Raw genomic sequence first — 27,984 nt, 5'->3', positions numbered from 1 at the left:
ATCTCTCGAAGCTCTCGTTGACCTCGACCGCGCAGTGGCTGTCGAACTTTAGAATTACGGTCTTGAACTTCGATTTGTCCTCCCCCTCATCGAAGTTTAGCGAGTTGAAAATGTGTAGAGCGTGGTCCCCGGCTGTGAAGAGGAAGAGAGCAATCTTCCGTGCGTCTGAGGCAGCTTCCAGGTCCCTGGCCTCGAGGTACAGTTGGAAGCGCTGTTTGAAAAGTTTCCAGTTCGAGCCCAGATTCCCTGCAATGTGGAGAGGCGGCGGCGGGCAAACGGAGTCCGTTCTGTGGGATGGCGCGAGACTGGTGGAAGACAGATCACTGAAAGGTAGGTGTCAGAAGTGCTAGCATCCCTCAACTTCTGGTACCATGAAGTGTTGGCGAGTGTAGACTTGAGAGATGAACAGACACTTGCAAAAATGATGACGGTTAAACTGAATTTTATTAAGTATTTGTAACTAACTAGCACACAAAGACAGTGGTTCTAAATGATGCTAACTTAAACTAGAGACCTAAGCCTTGTCCGAACCAGTTGAGTCTCTCAGCACGTGGTGTGAGTCTGTGCTGGGCTGGATGAGTTCTTGTTACACTGAGAGGCAGCACCCAGAATGAGCGGGAACCGTGGTGCCCTCTACCTTTATAGTGTGTGTATTCTAACTGGTGATTGGCTGCGGTGTTTGTACATGTTGATTGGTCTCTGTGTGTGTCCATCAGTGTGTGTCTGCACCATGATATACTGGTGTATATTATGATATGGTGTTGTGACTTGCTTCTCCCGGACGGATCTCGCTGCCGTTGTCGTCTCGCACTCACCTCCGCTTCAGCCGTTCCTCCCGTCTTCCGCCTGTATTCTCCTTTTTCTCTGTTCCTGTGGATGCCAAGTTTTTTATCATTTCCCTGCCTCCCCCCCCCCCCCCCACCCACCTCCCTGGTTCTCCTCTATTGTTCCATCCCTTCCCTCATCCCCCCCCCTCCTGCTTCTGCCCCCTCCACTCCCCCCCCCCCCCCCCCCCTTCCTGTGGTTCGCCTTTCCTTCCTCCTAGGTTTAGCCGTCCCGTCCCCCCACTCTCCTGGTCTATCCCTCCCTTTCATGCTTTGGCTACTTTCCCCTGATTCTTGGCTACCTGGCTATTCTTCTGCTTGTTCGTTGGCCACAAACAGGTCCCGGAACAATTGCACGAATGGCTCCCACGTTCTGTGGAAGCCGTCGTCCGACCCTCAGATGGTGAATTTGATTTTCTCCATTTGGAGAGATTCCGAGAGGTCGGACAGCCAGTCTGCAGCTCTGGGTGGTGCTGCTGACCGCCAGCCGAACAGGATTCTGCGGCGTGCGATCAGGGAGGCAAAGGCAAGGGCCCTCCTCCCCAGGAATAGATCTGGTTGGTCTGAAACCCCGAAGACCACCACTATCGGGCATGGCTCCACCCTCATCCCCACCACTTTGGACATTGCCTTGAAGAAGGCTGTCCAGTACTCCACAAGTCTGGGGAAAGACCAGAACATGTGGGCGTGGTTGGCCGGGCCTTCTTGGCACCGTTCACATCTATCCTCCACCTCCGGGAAGAACCTGCTCATACGGTTTCTTGTTAAGTGGGCTCTATGTACCACTTTTAGTTGCGTCAGGCTGAGCCTTGCGCAGGTGGAGGTGGTGTTGACCCAATGCAGTGCTTCACTCCAGAGCCCCCACCCTATTTCAATCCCTTGGTCCTCCTCCCATTTCTTTCTTGTTGCGTCCAGTATGGTGTCAGCCCTTTCTACCAGTTGGTCATACATGTCGCTACAGTTTCCTTTATCTAGTATGCTTGCGTCCAGTAACTCTTCCAGTAGTGCCCGTCATGGCGGTTGTGGGTACGTCCTTGCCTCCTTTCGCAGGAAGTTTTTGAGTTGCAGGTACCTTAGCTCATTCCTCCTGGCTAGCTGGAATTTCTCTGTCAGTTCGTCCAGTGTTGCAACCCTGCCGTCTGTGTATAGGTCCCTGACTTTCAGTGTCCCTCCATCCTGTCCCCACCTTTTGAAGGTGTCGTCAGTCAGTGCTGGTGTGAACCTATAGTTGTTGCAGATGGGAGCTTTGTCAGACATTTTGTTCAGGCCAAATTGCTGCCGCAGTTGGTTCCAGGATTGGAGGGTGGCTGTCACCACCGGGCTGCTGGAGTGTTTTTTGGGTGGGGATGGGAGTGCCGCCGTGGCGAGGGCCCGGAAGGAGGTCCCCATGCAGGAGGCCTCCTCCGCACGCACCCACTCGGCTTCTGGCTCCTTGATCCATCCCCTTACTCGCTCTGCCGTCGCCGCCCAGTGGTAGAATTGTAGGTTTGGGAGGGCTAGCCCCCCCCCCCCCTCCCCTGGATTTTGTTTTTTGTCAGACCTTCTTTGGGATCCTAGCATTCTTCCCCACACCCCCCATACAAACGTCATGATTAGTTTGTCTAGTGCTTTGAAAAAGGCCTTAGGGATGGAGATCGGGATGGATCTGAGTAGGAAGAGGTACCTGGGCAGCACATTCATTTTGATCGTCTGGACTCTCCCCACAAGGGAGAGTGGGAGTGTGTTCCATCTTTGCAGGTCCTTTTTTACTTCCTCCGTCAGACTGGTGAGGTTCCATTTGTGGACTCCTTTCCAGTCATGGGCTATTTGGATTCGCAGGTAGCGGAATTTGTTTTTTTTTTTTTTTAAATAATTTTTATTGAAAGAGTTTTTCCATACAGACATTTACCCCTACTAATTTTTAAATTATTTACAACACAATCCCTCTAGGCAAATGTCCCTCCCTCGCCCGCCCCCTCGCGCGCACCAGTCCTCCCCCCCCCCCCCCCCCCCCCCCCCCAGGCAACCTTAACAAACAAGGCAGCCTACAGTTTCAGACATGAGCAGCGAGCAGACTTGCCCGCGTTACAGTCGTGCATGTCCCCCCACGACCCTTGCTGCCCCCCCCCTCCCCTCCCCCCCCCTCCCTCCCCCCCTCCCCCTCCCCCCTCCCCCTCCCCCCCCCCCCCCCCCCCGGGTTGCTGCTGCCACGACCCCGAACGTCTATCTCTGATCTAAAAAGTCAAGGAAAGGTTGCCACCCGCCTGGCGAATCCCTGTACCGACCCTCTCAGGGCAAATTTGATCCTTTCTAGCTGAATATAGCTAGCCATATCGTTAATCCAAGTTTCAACGCTTGGAGGCCTCGCGTCCTTCCATTGAATTAATATCCTTCGTCGAGCCACTAGGGACGCAAAGGCCAGTATTCCGGCCTCCCTAGCCTCCTGTACCCCCGGTTCTACCCCGACCCCAAAGATCGCAAGCCCCCATCCTGGTTTGACCCTGGACCCCACCACCTTCGACACCGTCCTTGCCACCCCCTTCCAGAACCCTTCCAGCACCGGACATGCCCAGAACATATGCACATGGTTCGCTGGGCTTCCCAGACATCTAACACACCTGTCCTCACCCCCAAAGAACCTGCTCATCCTTGTCCCCGTCATGTGAGCTCTATGCAGCACCTTAAATTGAATGAGGCTCAGCCTCGCACACGAGGAGGAAGAATTGACCTTCTCCAGTGCATCCGCCCACGTCCCGTCTTCTATCTGCTCTCCCAGCTCCCCTTCCCACTTGGCTTTCAGCTCCTCCCCTGATGCTTCTTCCGCCTCCTGCATTATCTTGTAGATGTCTGATATCTTCCCCCCTCCGACCCAGACCCCCGAGAGCACCCTATCACTCGCCCCCTTACTGGGGAGCAGGGGGAACCCCTCCACCTGCCGCCTAGCAAATGCCTTCACTTGTAAATATCTGAACATGTTTCCCGGGGGGAGCTCAAACTTCTCCTCCAGCCCTCCCAGGCTCGCAAACCTCCCCTCTATAAACAGGTCCTTCAGCTGCCGTATGCCCACCCTGTACCAGCTCTGAAATCCCCCGTCGATGTTCCCCGGGATGAATCTATGGTTCCCTCTTATTGGCGCCGCCAACAGACCTCCCATTTCCCCCCTATGTCGCCTCCACTGCCCCCATATCTTGAGGGTGGCCGCCACCACCGGGCTCGTGGTGTACCTCGTGGGGGGGAGCGGCCATGGTGCCGTTACTAGGGCCCCCAGGCTTGTGTTGCCACAGGACGCCCTCTCCATTCGTTTCCAAGCTGCCCCCTCCCCTTCCATCATCCACTTGCGCACCATTGACACATTTGCCGCCCAGTAGTACCCCGAGAGATTGGGCAGTGCCAGCCCTCCACTGTCCCTACTCCGCTCCAAAAAGACCCTCCTCACCCTTGGGGTGCCATGCGCCCACACGTAGCTCATGATGCTACTCGTCACCTTTTGAAGAAGGCCCTAGGGAGGAAGATGGGCAAGCACTGAAATAAAAACAAGAACCTTGGGAGGACCGTCATTTTGATTGACTGCACCCTCCCCGCCAGCGACAACGGTACCATGTCCCACCTCTTAAATTCCTCCTCCATCTGTTCCACCAGCCTGGAAAAGTTCAACTTGTGGAGGGTCCCCCAGTTCCTTGCCACCTGCACCCCTAAGTACCTAAAGCTCTTTCCTGCTCGCTTGAAGGGGAGTCTCCCAATACCCTCTCCCTGGTCCCCCGGGTGTATCACAAAAACCTCGCTTTTGCCCAAATTTAGTTTGTACCCCGAAAAGTCCCCAAACTCTGCTAATAGTTCCATTATCTCCGGCATTCCCCCTTCTGGGTCTGCCACGTACAGCAGTAGATCATCCGCATACAGCGATACTCGATGTTCCTCCCCTCCCCTAGTCAGTCCTCTCCACCCCCCTGAACCCCTCAGTGCCATCGCCAACGGTTCAATCGCCAGTGCGAAAAGTAGGGGGGATAGGGGACATCCCTGCCTGGTCCCTCGGTGGAGCCCGAAATACTCCGACCTCCTCCCGTTTGTCACTACACTCGCCGTCGGGGCCGAGTAGAGCAACTTCACCCACTTAATAAACCCTTCCCCAAACCCAAACCGTTCCAGCGTCTCCCACAGGTACTCCCACTCCACCCTATCGAATGCCTTCTCCGCGTCCAGCGCTACCACTATCTCAGCCTCCCCCTCCACTGCCGGCATCATAATTACATTCAGCAATCTCCGCACGTTCGTGTTGAGCTGCCGCCCCTTCACGAACCCCGTCTGGTCCTCATGGATTACCCCTGGCACACAATCCTCTATTCTAGCTGCCAGGATCTTTGCCAGCAACTTGGCATCCACGTTCAGAAGCGAGATAGGCCTGTAGGACCCGCACTGCACGGGGTCTTTATCCCGCTTCAATATCAGGGAGATCAGAGCCTGCGACATTGTCGGGGGCAGAACCCCCCCCTCTCGCGCCTCATTAAAGGCTCGTACCAGTACCGGTCCCACCAAGTCCACATTTTTCTTATAGAATTCCACCGGGAACCCATCTGGCCCCGGCGCCTTCCCCGCTTGCATCTGACCTATTCCCTTGACTAGCTCCTCTAGCCCTATTGGCGCCCCCAGCCCTTCTACCAGCCCCTCCTGGACCCTTGGGAACCTCAATTTGTTTAGGAAGTCCTCCATTCCCCCTCTCCTCGTCGGCGGCTCAGACCGATACAACTCCTTGTAAAAATCCCTGAAGACCCCGTTCACTTCTTGCCCCTTCTGCACTACCTTCCCGCCCCTCTCCTTCACTCCCCCAATCTCCCTAGCCGCATCTCGTTTGCGAAGCTGGTGTGCCAGCATCCTGCTCGCCTTTTCCCCATACTCATAGACCGCGCCCTGTGCCCTTCTCCACTGCGTCTCTGCCTTCCTGGTGGTCAGCAGGTCGAACTTGACCTGCAGGCTGCGCCGTTCTCCCAGCAGCCCCTCCTCTGGTGCCTCCGCATATCTCCTATCCACTTCCAATAGCTCCCCCACCAGCCTCTCCCTCTCCTGCCTCTCCTTTCTTTCTCTGTGCGCCCTTATGGAGATCAGCTCTCCCCTGATCACTGCCTTCAGGGCCTCCCAGACCATCCCCACCTGCACCTCACCCGTGTCATTCAAGTCCAGATAGCTCTCAATGCTCTTCCGGACCCTTTTACACACCTCGTCGTCCGCTAACAGCCCCACATCCAGCCGCCACAGCGGGCGCTGGTCCCGCGCCTCCCCCATTTCCACATCCACCCAATGCGGTGCATGATCAGAGATCGCAATGGCCGAGTACTCAGCTTCCCGTACCCTCGGGATCAGCCCCCTGCTCAACACGAAGAAATCGATTCTGGAGTACACTCTATGGACGTGGGAGAAAAAGGAATACTCCCTCGCCCTCGGCCTACCAAACCTCCATGGGTCTACTCCTCCCATCTGCTCCATGTACCCCCTCAGCACTTCTGCCGCTGCCGGCCTCCTATTGGTCCTTGAGCTCGATCTGTCTAGCCCGGGGTCCAGCACTGTGTTAAAGTCCCCCCCCATGATCAAGCCCCCTGCCTCCAGTCCCGGAATGAGGCCCAATAGGCGCCTCATAAAACCCGCGTCATCCCAGTTCGGGGCATATACGTTGACCATCACCACTTTCTCCCCCTGCAGCTTACCCTTCACCATCACATACCTACCCTCCTTATCCGCCACCACCTCCTCCGCCACGAACGACACCCTCTTTCCCACCAGAATCGCCACCCCCCCGGTTCTTTGCGTCCAATCCAGAGTGGAACACCTGTCCCACCCACCCCCTTCTCAGGCGAACCTGGTCCACTACCTTCAAATGGGTCTCCTGTAACATTGCTACATCAGCCTTCAGTCCCTTCAGGTGTGAGAATACCCTTGATCTCTTGACCGGCCCATTCAACCCCCTCACGTTCCAAGTGATCAGCCGGGTCGCGGGACGACCCGCCCCCTTCCCCTGCCGATTAGCCATGTCCTGTTCCCTGCTCGCCCCGGGTCGACCCTCCCCTTCTGACCCGCTCCCCATGGCGATGTCCCCCTCCCCCCACCTCTCCAGTCCTCCACTTCCCGTTTCTGGTCTTTTCAGCAGCAACCCGGTGTCCCTCCCTAACCCCCCTCCCCCCCCCCAGGCTAGGACCCCTCCCAGCCGCGATGTACCCTCCATCGTACTCCCGTAAGTCAGCTGGTTCACGCTGACCCGGCTGCTCCTGCCACACTCCGACTCCCCCCGGCTCGGGGGGGGGGGGCCTCCCCCCCCTTGCCACTCCTCCCTGGCCCCGCTCCAGCGCGGGAAAGGTCGCCATTGCTAGCCACGCCCCGCACTCCTCCCCTCCCCCCTCCTCTCCCCCCTCCTCTGCCCCGCGCGCGGGAAAACAGAGGAAAGCCCGCGCTTTCGCCCTGCCACACCCCACCCCGCCATCTTCAGTTCCACCCCCGTCCCCGTCCATGCCTGTAAAAGAACCCCCCCTAGGGGCCCATATCCCCGATCTGCTCTCCCCCCCGTCCCACCTCCCCAACTTAACATTATAAATAACAGATAAATAACAAATAACAATGTACTTAACAGTCGCCCTCTACCAAACAGCATAAATAACCATAAATAACCATGAATAACCACAATAACAATAACTAAGGGAAGTTGGCAAAGGGGGAAAAAACATCAGAAGAAAAAGCACAGCAAGAGTTCAAAATCCAAACAAAGAATTCAGCTGAAAGTACCCGAGCGGCTACGGCCGCCAAGTATCCCCTGGGTCTAATTCGAGTCCAGTTTCTCTTCCTGTACAAAGGCCCACGCCTCCTCTGGGGACTCAAAATAGTGGTGTTGGTTCCTGTAGGTGACCCACAAGCGCGCTGGCTGCAGCATTCCGAACCTGATCCGTTTTGCATGTAGCACCGCCTTCGTCCGGTTGTACCGGGCCCGCCGCTTTGCCACCTCCGCACTCCAGTCCTGGTAGACCCTCACCGTCGAATTCTCCCACTTGCTGCTCCTTTCCCTCTTGGCCCACTCCAGCACTCTCTCACGGTCGCTGAGTCGCTGGAACCGCACCAGCACCGCCCTCGGGGGCTCATTTGCTCTTGGCCTCCTAGCCATGACCCTGTAGGCCTCTTCCAGCTCCAGGGGCGAAGGGACGGCCCCTGCCCCCATCAGGGAGCTCAGCATTTCTGCTACATATCCCGGGAGGTCTGACCCCTCCAGGCCTTCTGCCAGGCCCAAGATCCTCAGGTTCTTCCGCCTCATTCGGGTATCCAGCTCCTCAAAACGGCTCTGCCATTTCAGGTGGAGTGCCTCGTGCACCTCTACCTTTCCCACGAGGACCGTGGCCTCCTCCTCCCTCACAGTCATCTCCTGTTGCAGCTCCCGAATCGACGCCTCTTGGGTCGCCTGGGCTCCCATCAGCCTGGTGGTCGTTGCATTCATTGACTCCAAGAGCTCCATTTTCAGCTCCGTAAAGAAGCGCAGGAGAGCGGCCTGCTGCTCCTCCGCCCATTTCCTCCATTCCTCGGGTGCGCCACCGGCCGCCATTTTGGTCTTCTTCCCCCGCTTTTTTTGGGAGCTGCTGTTGCTTTCTTTACCACCCCACTCCGGGTACCGACCATAAAGTTGGTCTGGTTCTCTTCAGGGAGCCTTCCCCCACCGGGATTTGTCCTTACAGCGCCGTTGGGGCCCTCCAATCGGCCCGAAAACACCTTTGTAGCAGGAGCAGCCAAACGTGCGACTTAGCTGGTCATAGCCGCAACCGGAAGTCCCGGTAGCGGAATTTGTGTCGGGTGTGTTTAAACGGCAGCCCCTTTAGTGCTGTCCCCCCTACTTGTGGGTGTACTGGGAAGATCTCGCTTTTGCTCATGTTGAGTTTGTAGCCCGAGAAGGCGCCAAACTCTTTCAGGAGCACGATGATTTCGTCCATGCTGCTTTGTGGGTCCAAAATGTAGAGGAGCAGGTCATAGAGTGAGACTCTGCTCTCTACCGCCCCTTTGTATCCCCCTCCAGTTTTTTGCTGTTCTGAGCGCAATTGCTAGAGCTCGATCGCTGGAGCGAACAGCAGCAGGGACAGTGGGCATCCTTGTCTGGTGCAGCTGGAAGTATCAGGAGTTGGTGTTGTTTGCCTGTACGCTCGCCATAGGAGCATTGTATCGGAGTTTTACCCAGGAGGTGAATCCTGCTCCAAGCCAGAACCGCTCCAGTACCTCTATGAGGTATTTCCATTCGACTTTGTCGAAGGCTTTTTCTGCGTCTCGGGAGACAATCACCTCTGGTGTTCATCCCCGGTTGGGGTCATTATCACGTTCAGCAGGCACCTGATGTTCGAAGTAAGCTGTCTACCTTTGACAAAGCGCGTCTGGTCCTCTGCAACCATCTCTAGTACACAGTCTTCAAGCCTTTTGGCTCGAATGACTTGCCAATTTTTAAACTCAATGACCCAGCCGATGACCTGCCCTTTAAACAAATGGTGCCAGCAGTTTATGCAAGAAAGCTTTGTCATAATATCCACTCATGTATATAATGACATGCAGACCGGCAGTGATTGACACACAGGATGACCAATGAACACACAACACAGAACAACCAATCACCAGACAGGACACCACCACTATAAAGCCCACAGGGCATTAAGACTCTCTCTCTCAGGACCCAGCTGCTGAGACAGTCAGAGTGCGCAAGCCAGTGAGCACTAGTACCATGCGGTAGCTAGTACGTCTGGTCAAGCCAGTAAAAGGTCATCAGTTGGATTAGTAGAGTGTCAGCCCACAGCTGAACATGTACAGCAGTCCACTAGTCAAATAAAACAGTGTTGGATCATCTCCTGTGTCAGACATCTTTTTCTAGCTTCACTGTATCCAGTTGCAGTCAACGTAGAACCAACCTGCCTAACACATCAACCTTTGCCTTATCTTTCCTGATGATTTACTAAATTGCCCAGTCATTCACTTATCTTAACCTAATCCAGATGTCAGGCATCAGCTGATCACAGTCTGATCCACAGATCAGTCACCAAATAATTACTGCCTGACCCAAAGGTCAATTCCTTACTATCATGATTCTTTTTACTGCAAACACCTTTAAATCTTATACCAGCAATTTGGTCAAGCCTGAGTGTCCCCAATTCCTGTACCCCTCCCCCTGCCCAATTCCTGCACCCCTCCCCCTGCCCAATTCCTGCCTGCTCCCTCCCCAATTCCTGCCTACCCCCCTCCCTCCCTCCCTCCCTCCCTCCCCAATTCATGCCTGCCCCCTCCCCCCCCTCCTCAATTCCTGCCTGCCCCTCTCTCTCCCTCCCCTCCCCATTCCTGCCTGCTCCCCTCCCTGCCTCCCTCCCCAATTCCTGCCTGCTCCCCTCCCTCCCTCCCCAATTCCTGCCTGCTCCCCTCCCTCCTCCCCAATTCCTGCCTGCTCCCCTCCTCCTCCTCCCAAATTCCTGCCTGCTCCCTCCCCAATTCCTGCCTGCCCCCCTCCCTCCCTCCCAATTCATGCCTGCTCCCTCCCTCCCTCCCCACCCAATTCCTGCCTGCTCCCCTCCCTCCCTCCCCAATTCCTGCCTGCTCCCCTCCCTCCCCAATTCCTGCCTGCTCCCCTCCCTCCCCAATTCCTGCCTGCTCCCCTCCCTCCCCAATTCCTGCCTGCTCCCCTCCCTCCCTCCCCAATTCCTGCCTGCCCCCCTCCCTCCCTCCCCAATTCCTGCCTGCACCCCTCCCTCCCTCCATCCCTCCCTCCCCAATTCCTGCCTGCTCCCCTCCCTCCCTCCCCAGTTCCTGTCTGCTCCCCTCCCTCCCTCCCTCCTCAGTCCCTGCCTGCTCCCCTCCCTCCCCAATTCCTGCCTGCTCCCCTCCCCCCTCCCTCCCTAATTCCTGCCTGCTCCCCTCCCTCCCTCCTCAATTCCTGCCTGCTCCCTGTCCAATTCCTGCCTGCCCCCTCCCTCCCTCCCCCCTCCCCAATTCCTGCCTGCCCCCTCCTTCCTCCCCAATTCCTGTCTGCCCCCTCCCCAATTCCTGCCTGCCCCCTCCTTCCTCCCCAATTCCTGTCTACCCCCTCCCCAATTCCTGCCTGCCCCCCTCCCCAATTCCTGGCCGCCCCCTCCCCAATTCCTGCCTGCCCCCCTCCCCAATTCCTGGCCGCCCCTCCCCAATTCCCGCCTGCCCCCTCCCTCCCCAATTCCTGCCTGCCCCCCTCCCTCCCCAATTCCTGCCTGCCCCTCCCCAATTCCCTGCCTGCCCCTCCCCAATTCCTGCCTGCCCCTCCCCAATTCCTGCCTGCCCCTCCCCAATTCTTGCCTGCCCCCCTCCCCAATTCCTGCCTGCCCCCCTCCCTCCCTCCCCCCTCCCCAATTATTGCCTGCCCCCTCCCTCCCTCCCCAATTCCTGCCTGCCCCCTCCCTCCCTCCCCAATTCCTGCCTGCCCCCTCCCTCCCCTCCCCAATTCCTGCCTGCCCCCTCCCTCCCTCCCCAATTCCTGCCTGCTCCCCTCCCTCCCTCCCTCCCCAATTCCTGCCTGCTCCCCTCCCTCCCCAATTCCTGCCTGCTCCCCTCCCTCCCTCCCCAATTCCTGCCTGCCCCCTCCCTCCCTCCCCAATTCCTGCCTGCCCCCCTCTCTCCCCAATTCCTGCCTGCCCCCCTCCCTCCCCAATTCCTGCCTGCCCCCCTCCCTCCCCAATTCCTGCCTGCCCCCCTCCCTCCCCAATTCCTGCCTGCCCCCCTCCCTCCCCAATTCCTGCCTGCCTCCCCTCCCTCCCCAATTCCTGCCTACCCCCCTCCCTCCCCAATTCCTGCCTGCCCCCTCCCTCCCCAATTCCTGCCTGCCCCCCTCCCTCCCCAATTCCTGCCTGCCCCCCTCCCTCCCCAATTCCTGCCTGCCCCCCTCCCTCCCCAATTCCTGCCTGCCCCCCTCCCTCCCCAATTCCTGCCTGTCCCCCTCCCTCCCCAATTCCTGCCTGCCCCTCCCTCCCTCCCCAATTCCTGCCTGCCCCTCCCTCCCTCCCCAATTCCTGCCTGCCCCTCCCTCCCCAATTCCTGCCCCTCCCTCCCTCCCCAATTCCTGCCTGCCCCTCCCTCCCCAATTCCTGCCCCTCCCTCCCTCCCCAATTCCTGCCCCTCCCTCCCTCCCCAATTCCTGCCTGCCCCCTCCCTCCCCAATTCCTGCCTCCCCCCCTCCGTCCCCAATTCCTGCGTGCCCCCTCCCTCCCCAATTCCTGCCTGCCCCCCTCCCTCCCCAATTCCTGCCTGCCCCCCTCCCTCCCCAATTCCTGCCTGCCCCCTCCCTCCCCAATTCCTGCCTGCCCCCCTCCCTCCCCAATTCCTGCCTGCCCCCCTCCCTCCCCAATTCCTGCCTGTCCCTCTCCCTCAGCTGCACAACCAAGGACGCTGGCTAGCTCCACCTCTTCTAACACTGTGTTGAAGTGTCAGAATGCAAGTGGCACCACACCACATAGAGCACTAACTGAGTCACTGTGTGTTTTGAATAAGCTGGATGTAAATAGTTAGTCTCAAATGATGACAGAAATAAAGTTACTGGGTGCAATTCAGCAGACCAAAGTTAAAGTCCAGTTTTGGGCACGTCTGACGAGGTGTTTGGCAAGGAATTTTGCGACGGCCGCGTTGGCGAGATCATGGCCTGTATTCAGCGGCAATTAGTGCCAAAAATGAGCCACCACGAGAATCTCGGCATTTTTGGCTCCCTCACCGTCGAGGACAGCACGGTAGCACAGTGGGTAGCACTATTGCTCCACAGCCCCAGGGTCCCAGCTTCGATTCCAGGTTTGGGTCACTGTCCGTGTGGAGTTTGCACATTCTCCCTGTGTTTGTATGGGTTTCACCCCCACAACCCAAAGATATGCAGGGTAGGTGGATTGGCCACGCTAAATTACCCCTTAATTGAAAGAAAAATTAATTAGGTATAAATTAAATTTACATTTAAAAAATAATTTGGCGAGGCCGAAAGGTTTATTGACGCTGTGGATCAGAGGCAGAGCACCTTGTTCCCCCGAGGGGGTTGGAGGACCAGCAGCAGGTGAACAATGCTGCCTGGGACACAGTGGCAGCGGCTGTCAGTGTGGGCAGCATGACCAGGAGGACCACAGTACAATGTAGGAAGAAGACAAATGACCTCCAACAAACTGCAAGTTACTACCTGTTTCCTGGCATCAGTCCCACCTGCCACCCCTCAAATCCTCCCGCCGCCCCCCACAATCCACTGGCTGAAACCTCACACCCTCCCCACATCTGATCTTCAAACTTATTCCTCAGAACTCCCTGGCACTCACAATCACAACCATTTCATGTCTAGGGCATTGCACACATGCAACCTGCTATCGGCGCTCCTGACCCATCATGTGTGCGGATCACAATGCCCTCTCATTGTGTCCACAGAAGGATGGCCCATTATAAGCGGAAAAGGGCCAAGACCGGGAAGGAATCCCAGAAATCCTGGTGTCCCCCCCTCCCCCTATTTGGAACAGGCCCTGGAGATTGAGGGGTTGATCAAGGGGAGAGCACTGGCTGACACCTCGCACCCTCTCCACATCCGTTCTTTGTGCTAGTTCCTCAGCACCTCCTGACACCCACCAGCACAACCCCTTCATGTCAAGTCGCGGTGCCCATACATGCCACCTGCCATAGACCACCCTGATCCATCAAGTGTGCAGCTCACAATGCCCCCTCTTTATCCCTGTAGGAGAATAGACATGAAAGGGTCAAGACAGATGGCAGAGTAGCAGAGATCAGAGTCTGCACCCACTATGAGGAATGGACCCTGGAGATCACAGGGTTGCCCGAGGAGAGAGCGCTAACCGGCAGCGAGGTTGATCTGCGTCAGAGAGGTGAGGATCCACTGCCCTATCATCCAGGTGACCTGTCTCAAGTGAGTTCATGTCACGCAAAATGATCCTCTCTCACTAATCATATGCCCATTCTTTTGCAGGATCTCCATCTGGTGAGGCCAGGGCACGCAGAGTCGTAACCCACCCTCCGACACCTGAGAGAACACCTTGGAGGAGAGCTCTGAGGAGACCACCGGCGTGGCATCACTGCTATCACCCGCACATTGCTTCAGCACATTGATACGCACCTTGGTGGGCGACATTGATGGACAGGATTCGGGGGCACAATCTGGTGAGCACCACACAGCTGCTGATGCACAGCAGCAGGAAGCAGGAACATCCAAGGGAGACAGCAGTTGGACATCTGCTGGATCCCAGGACTCAGCTAGGTCTCAGTCAATTGCCCAGTCTCTGGACAAGGTCCAGAGCTGAAAGACCCGCTGGGATGAGCCATAAAGTTCAGGAGGGGTTATCAGTGACATTCCAGCGACTGCAAGGACTGTGTCTAGATTACATCCTTCGCTGACTGGGACATGATACGTAGGCCCTCAGCCACGATCATCAGAGAGTGAACCATGCCTAGGACACCAACACTCAAGATGCAAACATTGTCTTCCAGACTGCACAGGAAATGGTGCCAACATTGCATGACACTGAAGCCAACACTGCTAGTGTGGTGACCGCTGTGGAAAACCTGGAAGACAATGTTTGCAATATGTCAGAATATGTCTTCTGGGACATATGTTGTCCATCCACTCAAGGAATGCTGAATGATTCCTATACACCTTGGGCCATTTCCGGCCTCCCCTTCAGTGTCCCTTCTCAGCCTGATGGCAGCCGGGTCTTCAGGGTGGCCCCGTGCACATGGTGTGCTACCTCCAGCCCTTCATTGGTGTTGTGCCTTCTATGGCGTCTGCCCATCTCAGCTGCCACAGGCACAGCAAGGGCAGCCTCTGCGGGGTCGACACCAGCAAACATTGTTTCATCAAGAAGGACTTGTAGAAGGAGAGAGACTGACAATCGGTTAGGGCTTCATCCCAGGACCCTCAAATCCCCCAAGGCTCCCCCATCCTTACCCTGACTGTTCCGCCTTCTCTCAGAGCGCCATCCAGCAAGCCAGTTGTGCTGGTAAACCTCGCTTTGCACACTCACTCCCAGCCACATAAGGAGACCCTAGACCCCAGACCTCTGCCGGCAACATTAGAGAGGCTGTGCTCAGCTGCTCTAAGCTCATCCAGACACCACAGCTGGAATTCTCTGAAATCCCGGCCAAGTGTTGATGCCGGAATAAACACCAGAGTGGTGTACGCCTGTGTTAACGGGTCTCCTGGCCCAGCAATTCACCACTGTTCAGGGGGCTAGCATGGCGGCGGAGAGCTGCATGCTGCTCTGGCGCCGAAAGGCGGCCCTACACGGTCGGCGTGTGTCCGGCATGCGCGCAACGGCCGTCTCCGCGCAGGCCCCCGTGCAACATGGCGGAGCCCTACAGAGACTCGGCGCAGAGGAACATAGCACCCCCCCATTCCCCGGAATGAGCGCACCCGCCGATCGGTAGCTCCCAATCGCTAGCCTGGCCAACATGGATTCGGATCCCTCCGCCACCCCACCAGGACGGCCCCTGCAGCCAGAACTTCGAGGTACCGCCGGGTGGGACCACATGTGAACCACGCCGGCAGCACTCGGCGGGCACTCGGCATGTCGAGCAAGGAGAATCGCCGTGGGGGGGGCACTGCGCGTGCGTGATTGGCGGGTCAGCGGAGAATCATGGAAACGCCTTCTCACCGGATTTCCGGCGTGAACAGTTATTCTCCGCCCCGTGCCGGGCGCAATTCGGGCGCTGAGGGTCGGAGAATCCCGCCCCTACTCTTTGGCCGTGAGAGGAGCTTCGGTAGTGAAGCATGCTCTTTACTGTTTGATTGTTGGAAGCTGCCTCTATGGTGCTCTCGCTCCTAGAGTACAAGGTACACTGTTCAGGCATCAAAATTTGTAGGACATGTAGTGCACTAATCATCCTCTGAGGTATGGCACATGTGACCTCAAGGATGTACTTGAGAGTTCAGAAGACATAAGTGCTCTCAGAACTAACAAGACTAATTCCTCACTTGAGCTGAAAGCTGTGAAGCTAGAGGCTGCTCCCAGCCAAATGGGGTGAAGTTCACTTTCAGTATAGAAGCCACAGAAGCCAGGACTCTGTCCTGGAAGAGTTTGGTCGGTCAGACAGGCTGCAACTGTGGTTGCCCCTTCATGGATCTCCACAAAATTTAAAGACTGCTTGAAGGCCTCACAGACCCAAAGCTCCTCAACCTCTCCAGTGAAAAGTCCATCTGTTTGGAACCAAAACATTTTGAAGACTCAATGCATGGTTGTCCTAGTGAAGGCTCAAGCCTGATGCATTGCTGGGCCTATGTTCTGTTATTCAGTTATCAGGCTCCAACAGATAAACATGCGTTGAATCAGTAATAGAATAGCTTTTTGGAGACTGCCTGCTCTGAGTCCCTGGGCTTGGTTACCACTTTCCCTTGCCAATCCACCCTCCTCATCTGAAGAATCCCTCTCTGAGTCTCCTGGCCCATCATCTAGCTCATCCTGCCCCCTCCGTGCTCCAGATATGGAGCCCTCCTGACACTCTGCCTTTTTGAGTGTTACTCCTCTTTGCTGTGCCATGTTGTGCAGCAGGAAGCACACGGCCACCATACAAGGCACCCTGGCAAGTGAGTATTGTAATGTGTGTTGCACGTTTTGCTATGGGCGCAAAACGCGTTTATTGGGGTGTATTAACTTGCCTGTGTTAAAGGCCGTGTGCTTAACACCACTAGGCTCTGTCTTATGTATTTTTCAGCTCAGGAGTCGCCAGTTGCCATATAGACAACTCACATATATCTCAAGGTCAAGTTCAAAGTAATAAAACGATACACCGATTAGTAAGTTCCAAACGATCAATATTTATTATACAATTATAATAAATACGCATGCACACACTAAGGGACTAAGCTATGACTAGACTAAGCAAACAGAATACTTAACTACACAGGAACAGGCAAGGTCAGGGAGCGAGGCCTTCGTCCCGGTCTTGGGCTGCAACCTTCAGAAAGCGTGCTGGTCACTGGGGGTCTAGCGGGCTTAGGTCGCGTAGCGAGCGTCGTACTGGCACTTACGGTTCGGCGGCTGGTGCTCAACGGCTGGAGTCAGGATACGAGTTGGAGGTCTTGGTCAAAGCCGGAGCACGAAACAACAGACAGGACCATGTGTGGGGGTCTATATTTATAGGTGTCCCCAATGTCCTTCCCTCTTCTTGGGCGGGCTTTACCTTTGGTTATCTATTGGGTCAATTCCTCATCGATACTGTTTGAATTCCCCAATGCGAGGGGGTCTCCGTGATGGGGGGGGCGTTTCTTATGCCCTTTTGTTTGGAGGTTTCTGGTGCCTCGATGTCTGGGCCTTGGTTCAAATGTGTCCATTCAGAGTCAAATGTTTCTATTGTGTGGGTGTTCAGGTCTGATTGCCTTATTAGTATGCAAAGCGTTTTGCCATTTGCACCTAACTAAGGTCTTCTCACCTGAGCCCAAACTGGTTTCTGCTACTTGCAGAATGCAAAATGCTCTCTTTGCAGACTGCTGTTTTGGCTAAACTGCCTTTTTCCCTGCAGTCTTAGCGCTTGGCTTACTTTGCAGCTCAGCGTCCATTTTAGGTGGCTACATGTGCAATAAGAGCCGTTTAGGCAGCAAAAGCAGATCTTTAGAAGCCGTTGGCCTGCACAGTGACGCCCCTGGTTTGCTGACGGTTTTCATTGTGACAGCAATCTAACCACATACCTGGGGAATTGTATGAAAGATTTGTGGAAGATTTAACTGGCTTCGTATGAGTGATTCATGGCAGCTGCCAGGAAAGCATGAATATAGACATGGAGAAGGTTTTCCCTGTGATTACTCACCGGCTGCACATTGAGTGAATGATATACCTGTCTGTTTATGAATCTGTCAAGTCTATCAGTTGGTTGCCTGGTAGCTACATGTATACAGTCAACAATGCCCTACACTTGGAATCCAGCAATGATAACGAATCCTGTGGCCCTCTGAGCTCAGGACACTGAAAAATGAACTGAAATGAAAATTGCTTATTGTCACAAGTAGGCTTCAAATTAAGTTACTGTGAAAAGCCCCTCGTCACCACATTCCGTCACCTGTTTGGGGAGGCTTGTACGGGAATTGAACCGTGCTGCTGGCCTGCCTTGTCTGCTTTCAAAGCCAGCGATTTAGCCCAGTGTGCTAAACAGCCCCTACTGTATCAGTGCAGACCTTGATTCAGTTGCCTACATTCACGAAGAGGACATCCATAACTAAGATGCACTGTGTACCGCTGATTTCTGATTGGCCTTCCATACGACCCAACTGTGCGACATGATTCAGTGGGACATTAAAAGGTGGTCTCATCAACAAATGTCACATAAGCTCTAAACTGAGCAGTTTAAAATTAAGCAGTTAACTTCCAAAGCTGTACATGTGGGGTTCCTGACCTTCCAAAGCTGTACATGTGGGGTTCCTGACCTTCCAAAGCTGTACATGTGGGGTTCCTGACCTTCCAAAGCTGTACATGTGGGGTTCCTGACCTTCCAGAGCTGCTGTAAATGACCAGAAACACAGATTGGACTTCGGCACTTGGCAGCCAGCTTTTTATTAACCTGTCTCTGGCGACCGGAAAATCTCAGCCCCTTTTTCTGTTTTAATTTCAGTGCAACTCCATGTAACCCTAAGAATAAGAAATAAGACTGGTTAGTTTCTTGTTTGTAAATCTAAGGATGTGTCTGATGCTGGAAACGCTGCATTAATTGTCCAGCCCAAGCTGCATTAAGTATGTATTGTGCGGCAGACTTTGTTCCTGAAAGATATTGGTGAATCTGTTGGGTTTTTACAATCTTCCACTGTTATGTTACCTGGTGACAATCCATCCATCATCAGATTTACTGAATTCATTGCCCTGATTTGAAGTGGTGGGATTTGAACTCTCATGCTCTGGATTGCTAGTCTAAAACCATAACCACATCGGCTGCAGTACCACCATTTTGTGGAGTCAAGGGGCTAGCAGGTGCTCACCTTTGCCTAACCAGTTCTGGGAGGAGGGAAACTTTGGTTAGGTCACCCTCTTCCAGACCCTAAACCCCCCTGTCCACTGCTCACTCAGTGGCCGGAATTCCTCCCCGCACATATACGGCATTGGTGGAGGCAGCCCTCCATTGGCCAACAACAGGATCTTCCAGTCCCGTCAAAGTCAATGGTGTTTCTCATTGTTTGTATCCTCTGTTGACGAGAACCGCAGCGGAGGCTCACCATCGGTGGGACTGGAAGATTTCACCGGCGGGAACAACCAGAAAATCCTGCACCCCCCCCCAAACCTGGTAACACCTCCTGGATTCCTCAACTCCCCAACTTGGCACCCGGGCACCTTGACACTACCAGCCTGACACCCTGGCAGGTGTCAGAAGGAGTGCCAAAGTGCCAACCTGCCCTATCCCCGAGCACCTGGGGATCTCTTATAGCCTGGGAAACCCCCTCCCCCCCCCCCCCGCCCCCCAGGTGGCATTATGACTGGTGCACCTTTGTGGAAACTAGTATTAAATGATGCCCTGGTGAGGTCACCCAGGCATGGCCGTTAGGTCATGCATATATAAATATGCCTAAGACTCATTTACATATGCAGATCCGGATCACGCCCATTGTTAAATCTCGCGAAGCGTTTCGAGCGCCGAAAATCCCCTGAAAGGCCTCACGTGAGATTTCACGGCCTCGTCCTGATACTAAGTTGAACACGACGAGGCCACTAAGTCATTCCCAATTCTTGAATTCCCTACTCAGTGCCATAGACTGGCACAACGCAGATTCAATATTCAATTTTACCAAACCCTTAATCTAATCCCACAGAGGCGGGTTAGGAATGGAAGAGCAAATAAAGTATCAAAGACTTTACAATAGACCAAATTCATGCATCTTCTGGTACAAAACAGTTGTGAAATTTCTGTGATATGAGAGTAGTCTTCTTTTGAACAGTAGGAAATAGTTTGTAAAGACTCCTTTAGCATCACCTCTGCCATCTAGAAGGACAAAAGCAACAGATACACCGGAACACCACTATCATCAAGTTCCCCTCGAAGCCACTCGCCATCCTGACTTGCAACTGCATTGCCGTTTCTTCCTGAAGCTCCTTTGTTAACAGCACAGTGGGTATTCCTACACCACCTGGCTCAAGAAGGCAGCTCTCCACCACTTTCTCGAGGCCAATTGGGAATGAGCAATAAATGCTAGTCTAGTCAGTGATGCTCACATCCCACGTATGAATAAAAGACATGCCCCAAAAGACCCAATCAGGGCCAGGCTATGGATCTACCTGCTTTCATGGCTACCCCAGGTGATTACATAGCTTCCAGATGGGGTGGGTCTGAATTATGATCACAACTTTATGGGACAGACTGGATGGGCCAGGCATTTTTTGTCTATCTATATCTTCAGAAAATTAATGTATATTTTCTTAATGCAGAGTAAAAGGATTGGACTGTGGGGAAAATGTTGCAAGGTGGATCTCAGCATTTCTTGGACGGCGGAGTTTTCTGATCCGACAATGTTCTAATTTTCATCGAACCTTGAAAAAGCAGCACATGCAAGGTAAAAAAAACTAAAAATAAATTGAAAACTGACATTAACAAGGCCAACCATTTCAAACATTGATGCAGTAAATAATTCACATTATCTAATATCACGGTGCCAGGTTGAAAGGAATCAAAGTTTTACAACAACATCTTGTGGTATTAAAGGTATATAGATATGAAACATTCCAAGGCACTTCATAGGAGCATTACAAAATAAATAGGTCACCGAGCCACAAAGGAGATATTAGGTAGTTGACTAAAAGCTTGGCCAAAGAGATAAGTTTTAAGACGTTGGAGGAAATTTAGGTGGCGAGGCGTAGTAAGGAAATTCCAGAGCCTGGGCCAAGGCAGCTGAAAGCACAACCACCAATGGTGGAGTAATTCTGATTGGGAACACGGAAGAAGCCAGAATTATAGGAGCAAGAAGCACAGATATCTCAGAGGGGGTGTGATTGGAGGCGATTATAGATTTAGAGAGGGGCAAAGCCAATGGAGGGTTTTGAAAACAACAGTGAGAATTTTAAAATCAAGACATTGCAAGAAGGAAATCAACAAGCACAGGGCTCGTAGGGGATCAGGACTTGCTACGGGTTAAGGCACAAGCAGCAGGGTTTTGGACAATCTATATGAAGCGTAGAAGGTGAGACACCACCCAGGAGTGTGCTGGAATAGCCAAGTCTAGAAGTAACAAAGGCATGGATGAGGGTTTCAGCAGATCAGCTGAGATAGGGCTGAAATCACGTGATGTTATGGAGATGGAAAAGGCGGTCTTACTGATGATACAAATATGAGGTCAGAAGCTCATCTCAGAATCAGATATGACACTAAGGTTGCAAACAGACTGGGCTAATCTCACACTGTTGCAAGAAGAGGGATAGAGTCAGTGGTTAGGAAACAAATTTTGGAACAGAGAGCAAAAACAATCGCTTTGGTCTTCCCAATATTTAATTGGAGGGAATTTCTGCCCTTCCAGTACTTGATGTCAGATAAGCAGCTTGATAATTTAGCAACAGTGGAGGAGTCAAGAGGTGGTGAGGTATCGTTGGGTTTTGTTGTGAAAGCTAATGCCATGCCTTTGTGCGATTTTGCAAGCAGCAAATAAGAAATAGGAGGAGGCTAAGCATTGATCCTTGTGGGACACCAGGGATAACAGTGCGGGAGCATCCTCCCGCCGGCGCAGGATGTGTATCTCTCTGTGCCGCCAGCAGGGTACTGGAACATCAGAACGGGTGCTGATCCTGTTCTTTTTGGCCGACACTTCATTCTCCACTAGATCAGGAAACCCACTCCCGGCATTGGGCAATGGAGAATTCAGCCCCAGAATTCAATTCCTACATAATTTCTTTAAGGTGACGGAATCTTACAGATCGTAACTCACCTCCTGTTTCTCCAAAGCCTGTCCACCATCTGCAGAGCACACGTCTGGAGTGTGATGGAATAATCTTTTCTTGTCTGGATGAGTTCAGTTCCAACAAAACTCGAGAAGCTTGGCACCATTCAGTATGAAGCAATCTGCTTGATTGGCACCCGTTCAAAAATATTCACTCTCCCCATCACTGACACACAGTGGCAGCAGTGTGTACCATCTACAAGATGTACTGCAGGAACTCTCCAAGGCTCTTTGGACAGCACCTTACTAACCCACAACCTCTAACATCCAGAAGAACAAGGGCAGCAGGCACATGGGAGCACCACCACCTGGAAGTTCCCCTCCAAACCACCCACTGTCCTGACTTGGAAATATAAAGACATTCCTTCACTGTTGCTGGGTCAAAATTCTAGAACTCCACCCTGAACAGCACTGTGAATACATCTACAACTCAGGGACTGCAGCGGTCTAAGAGTACTGCTCACCACCACCTTCTCACAGGCAATTATGGAGGGAAATAAATGCTGGCCTAGCCAGTGACACTGACATCCCATAAATTAATTTTAAAAATCTGTCATTCTTTCATATCAGACTGAATAAATTTATTTAGCAATTCAGAACTGGGGTTTGAATTGGATCCCACTCAAATAAGCTGATAGGGAATGAATGCTGTGCCTTGTTCCTCAGCTTCTTGCTTGATAGCTAGTGGCAAAAGTCATTTCCTTATGATGGCAGTTATACAACATACCAGCACAAATAGAGACTCGCTCTACCAAGTACTGCAGGGCTCCTCGAGAGTGATACAAGCAGTGAAATTGCTGTTTTAGTATGCAAATGATCTACTCTATTAGATTTCCACAGCATGTAGATTGCAGCAATTCACGAAGGTGGCTCACCACCACTTTCCCGAGGACAGTTAGGAATAGACTGGTCATGTAGCAATGCCCAAATCCCCAAACAAAAAAAAATGCAACGTACAAGAGTTATGTGTCACGTTTTCAGTGAATAGCCGAATAGCCACCATTTGGTTTGTCATGGTGGCTGAAATAAAGCTGGCACAGCAACCTGCCACAGAATGAACAGACAGCTGCTGGGATACAGGGCATGGACCTATATGATGCAGAGTCTCTGATCACACATCAGTTGCACTTTCAAAGAACAAAGAAAACAAACAAAGAAAATTACAGCACAGGAACGGGCCCTTTGGCCCTCCCAGCCTGCGCCGATCCAGATCCTTTATCTAAACCTGTTGCCTATTTTCCAAGGTCTACTTCTCTCTGTTCCCCACCCGTTCATATATCTGTCCAGATGCATCTCAAATGATGCTATCGTACCCGCCTCTACCACCTCCGCTGGCAAAGCATTCCAGGGACCCACCACCCTCGGCGTAAAAAACTTTCCACGCACATCTCCCTTAAACTTTTCCCCTCTCACCTTGAAATCGTGACCCCTTGTAATTGACACCCACTCTTGGGAAAAGCTTGTTGCTATGCACCCTGTCCATACCTCTCAGAATTTTGTAGACCTCAATCAGGTCTCCCCTCAACCTCCGTCTTTCCAGTGAAAACAATCCTAATCTACTCAACCTTTTTTCATAGCTAGCACCCTCCATACCAGGCATCATCCTGGTGAACCTCCTCTGCACCCTCTCTAAAGCATCCACATGCTTCTGGTAATGTGGCGACCAGAACTGCACGCAGTATTCCAAATGTGGCCTAACCAAAGTCCGATACAACTGTAACATGACCTACCGACTCTTGTACTCAATAGCTAGTACACCCTGAACCCCATACGACTTCACTTTTTCATTCAACCTGCCATGGGAAACTTTATCAAATGCATTACTGAAGTCCATGTATATGACATCTACAGCCCTTCCCTCATCAATTAACTTTGTCACTTCCTCAAAGAATTCTATTAGGTTTGTAAGACATGACCTTCCCTGCACAAAACCATGCTGCCAATCACTGATAAGTCTTTTTACTTCCAAATGTGAATAGATCCAATCCCTCAGTATCTTCTCCAACAGTTTGCCTACCACTAACGTCAAGCTCACAGGTCTATAATTCCCTGGATTATCCCTGCTATCCTTCTTAAACAAGGGGACAACATTAGCAATTCTCCAGTCCTCCGGGACCTCACCCGTGCTCAAGGATGCTGCAAAGATATCTGTTAAGGCCCCAGCTATTTCGTCCCTCGCTTCCCTGAGTAACCTGTGATAGATCCCATCCGGTCCTGGGGACTTGTCCACCTTAATGCCTTTTAGAATACCCAAAACCTCCCCCTTCCTTATGCCGACATGACCTAGAGTATTTAAACATCCATCCCTAGCCTCAACATCTATCATGTCCCTCTCCTTGGTGAATACCGATGCAAAGTACTCATTAAGAAGCTCACTCATTTCCTCTGACTCCACGCATAAATTCCCTCCTTTGTCTTTGAGTGGGCCAATCCTTTCTCTAGTTACCCTCTTGCTCCTTATATACGAATAAAAGGCTTTGGGATTTTCCTTAACCCTGTTAGCCAAAGATATTTCATGACCCCTTTTAGCCCTCTTTATTGCGCGTTTGAAATTTGTCCTACTTTCCCGATATTCCTCCAAAGCTTCATCAGTTTTGAGTCGCCTCAATCTTATGTATGCTTCCTTTTTCATCTTAGCTAGTCTCACAATTCCACCCGTCATCCATGGTTCCCTAATCTTGCCATTTCTATCTCTCATTTTCACAGGAACATGTCTGTCCTGCACTCTAATCAACCTTTCCTTAAAGGACTCCCACATTTCAAATGTGGATTTACCCTTAAACAGCTGCTCCCAATCCACATTCCCAAGCTCCTGCCGAATTTTGTTACAGTTGGCCTTTCCCCAATTTACCACTCTTCCTTTAGGACCATTCTCATCTTTGTCCATGAGTATTCTAAAACTTATGGAATTGTGATCGCTATTCCCAAAGTAATCGCCGACTGAAACGTCAACCATTTGGCCGGGATCATTCCCCAATACCAGGTCCAGTATGGCCCCTTCCCGAGTTGGACTATTTACATACTGCTCTAAAAATGCTTTCAGGGAACATTCTTTCAGTTCAGATGTGGCAAAGTTGACATGATGTACACAAATCAAGGTATCCTGAACAATGGGGGAACCTGCAATTCTTAAAACTTTAGTACACCTACCTGCTTCTTTCTGGCAAGAGGAATTAAAATGATGTTATCTCTCTTGAAATTTGGTGTTTCCCATTATGCAGCATTGCAATGGAAATGCAGTCCTTGTCCTACTCTCAGTTTGCAGTTGCAGCTGCAACAGTTGACAGATTTCACCAAAGAGGGAGAATATGAGAGCAAAGAAGACAAAAGTGCTAATTAAAAATGTCAAGTATTAAAGCAATTAATAACAAGTAAATTTTGAAATAGCTGCTGTTGCTTTCTTATAGTCATATATTTTTATAGCTGAAATCTAACGTTCAATTATTTTGCCCTATCGTAACTTTACAGAGGTTAAAAATGTTGCCCACAATATCTTCCACATGTCTTCAATTATACCTTTAAATTTTCAGTTCAAAATCAAGCTTTGATCCAATCACCTTCCCTCTCTTTGGTGAATGAAGCCCAGTATCTTCTCATAAACAAGGCGAGCATTCTACACCTCAAGGAACAGATATTACAACGGTAGGATCTATCCAGAAAGAGTAATGAAGAAAAAAATATAAAATGATGCCAAGCAGATTGTGGCCGTGTTATTCAATGAAAAGCTAATAATGTTAAGTATTTGGCATACTTTCAGTCAAGTAAGAAGAAAAATGGATTGCGACAATAGCATTAGTTTATAGCATAGACATTTCAGGCCACATGACATGACAAAGCGGATGAGACATTGAATACAATAAAGGTTCTCGGCTCTGACCTCATTCTGGCTGTATTGAATAAGACTGACACACTAGATATAGATAACCCAACCCTCACCTAGCTACTTTAGTCCATTCACGAAACAATGTGGTAAATTGCCCAGAAATGTCCTATCGAGAAATACAAGGACAAACCTAACCCAGAAAATTATCATACTATCAGCCTTTTCCCAATCATCAGCAAAATGATAGGAGAAGTCTTAAGTGCAGTGAAGCAAGAAGTACTCACTGCTCACTGACGCTGAGCTCAGCACTGGACGCCAGCCTTTATTCCAACATGCGTTTGAGCTGAATGCCAGAGAATAGGTGACAGTATCCACCTTTGGCATCACGGCAGAATTTGACCCCACAGGGCACCAAGTAAAACTAATGTCAAAGGGAAACTACTTATAGCTTCAATCATAAGTGTTACGATCCCAGTTGCTGTTATAACTGGATAGGAAGATCCCAGAATGGAGCCTGGGCTCAAAAGAAGTTTTATTTTCTTCATAAAACATGGAGGAGCAGAGTTACAGGACTGTCAATTAATTCTAACAACAAGAAAGAAAGCATTAAAAGTTGGATTATTATACACACAGATTTAAAGATCAACACGGATTACAAAGTACATTGTAAACTACAATGGTATCTTTAACATAGAAAGTCTCTTTTAAGCACACAAGATGACAGTGGTTAAATACACGGACTCCACTCTGAACCCCAAGTGAATGTCTGTGGATTTCTCCTCAGAATCCCCACAGATGGTTGTTGATGTACCATCAATTGGACTCGGGTCGTGAAGAAGTTCCATATATCAGGCATTAATCAACTAATTGTGTGCCCGGCAGCCGACTTACAGAGAAAGGCCGACTGCCGTGTCCTACGGGTTCTTATACCCCGCCTCGTAAGCGGGACTACTTGCCTCTCGGCCAATGGGTGAGCAGTTACATGACTAGCCTCAACCAATCAGCAGAGAGGCACATGACCGACCTGAGCCAATGGGCAGCGAGTGCTCTGCATCAATGGCAGATAGGTACCATAAACCTCCTAGTTATACCACCACAGTTGTCACATGAGAGTTTCAAAACTCCATCCCCAAAACACACTTTAAAATCTTCTCTCATAAGTATGCTTTCCCTTAGTGGTTTGCATTCTGAAATCCAGACCAGCTTTTCCAAATGGCACCTTCAAACAAAGCTTCTGCTCTACTTTTGACAACAAATCTAGTCCAGGATTTTACACGAATCTTTTCAGGAATTCTTTTGTCTTAACTTCTTTTCCACAAACTCCGAGATCCAGCCAACAATTTCCATTGTTATTTCAACTTACGTTCCATAGGTCATAGTAAAACCTCACAAACCTGAAAATCACTTCAGATAACTTTCTGGCATCTCAGCCTTCTTCCCGGCTCAGTCTGTTTTTACTGGACAGTGCTCTGCTCTAGTACCTTTAACCTCAGACTTCTTGGAAACTTCTTTTAATGTCTCTAGCTTCCTTAACTAGCTGCTCTTCAGATCATTGCACATGTTTTCTTAACCAATACTCCATGGTTTGACTTTTTTTTCCAGCAAAGCTGAGAGATGCTCCCTCTCTAGCCTTCTAAACCAACTGCTTCCAGCAGAGCTATGAGAGCTGCCTTCTCTCACACTACCTAACTTCAACTGCAATCAAATTAACTAACAAAAACTTTAAATCCTCTATAGCTTACAAGGCTCCAGTTACTAAGCAAGACCCACATGCTTATGCCTTTTATTCTTCGTGCCGTAGCCCTCTCAAAGCACAATCGAGACACAGTTGGAACTTAACCAGCCCCAACTTACAAACAGCATGATCTAACTAGGCTTTACCCTTCCAGAAACAGAAACATTACATTAAACCCACTTAAAACTATAGCTTATTTCTAATGTTTACCAATACAGATATAGATCCCTTAAAACTTCCTTTGTTTTCCTAACATGAGTAACACAAAGGAACATAGTTGTGGTTGTTGAAGGCAATCTCTGTTCTAGGACACTGCTGCAGGAGGTTTCTTTCTTTACTCTTTCATGAGATACGGGTGTCACTGGGAAGTCCAGCATTTGCTGCCCATCCCAAATTGCTACAGAGGGGAGTGGCTTGCTAGCCTATTGCAGAGAGCAGTTAAGAGTCAACCATGTTGTGAGTCTGGAGTCGCATGTGGGCCAAACTAGGTAAAGATGGTAGATTCCTTTCGGACATTATGAACTGGATTGTTTTTATGACAATCAATCAATTATAGTTGTCATTTTCACCATTACTGAGGCTAGCATTCAATTTCAGATTTATCAATTTAATTTAAATTTTGAATCTATTACCTCTGGATTACTCTTCCAGTGACATTGCCACCATGACACCTTCTCCCCAAGGAGTTTCTAAGCTGCTTTAGCAATGACTTTCCTTCCATCAAAAAAATCAAAATTTGGAC

General features: G+C 51.4%; 1 protein-coding gene across 5 annotated transcripts in view; it reads left to right on the top strand.

The window, feature by feature from the left end:
- mocos (molybdenum cofactor sulfurase) overlaps window positions 1-27,984 on the top strand; it is a 348,946-nt gene that overhangs the window by 305,129 nt on the left and 15,833 nt on the right. For 4 of the 5 annotated variants that reach the window (XM_038797685.1, XM_038797687.1, XM_038797686.1 and 1 more), the window contains 2 exons: window positions 20,186-20,310; window positions 25,215-25,326. In XM_038797685.1, the coding sequence (XP_038653613.1) occupies window positions 20,186-20,310; window positions 25,215-25,326 (237 nt within the window). The remainder of the gene's footprint in view (window positions 1-20,185; window positions 20,311-25,214; window positions 25,327-27,984) is intronic. The other variant, XR_005460716.1, reaches the window with a different exon arrangement.

Source organism: Scyliorhinus canicula, chromosome 5 (genome assembly GCF_902713615.1).
Source record: "Scyliorhinus canicula chromosome 5, sScyCan1.1, whole genome shotgun sequence".
Classification (NCBI taxonomy): domain Eukaryota; kingdom Metazoa; phylum Chordata; class Chondrichthyes; order Carcharhiniformes; family Scyliorhinidae; genus Scyliorhinus; species Scyliorhinus canicula.
The sequence above is the reverse complement of the archived record's forward strand: the minus strand, read 5'-3'. Positions and strand labels throughout refer to the sequence as shown.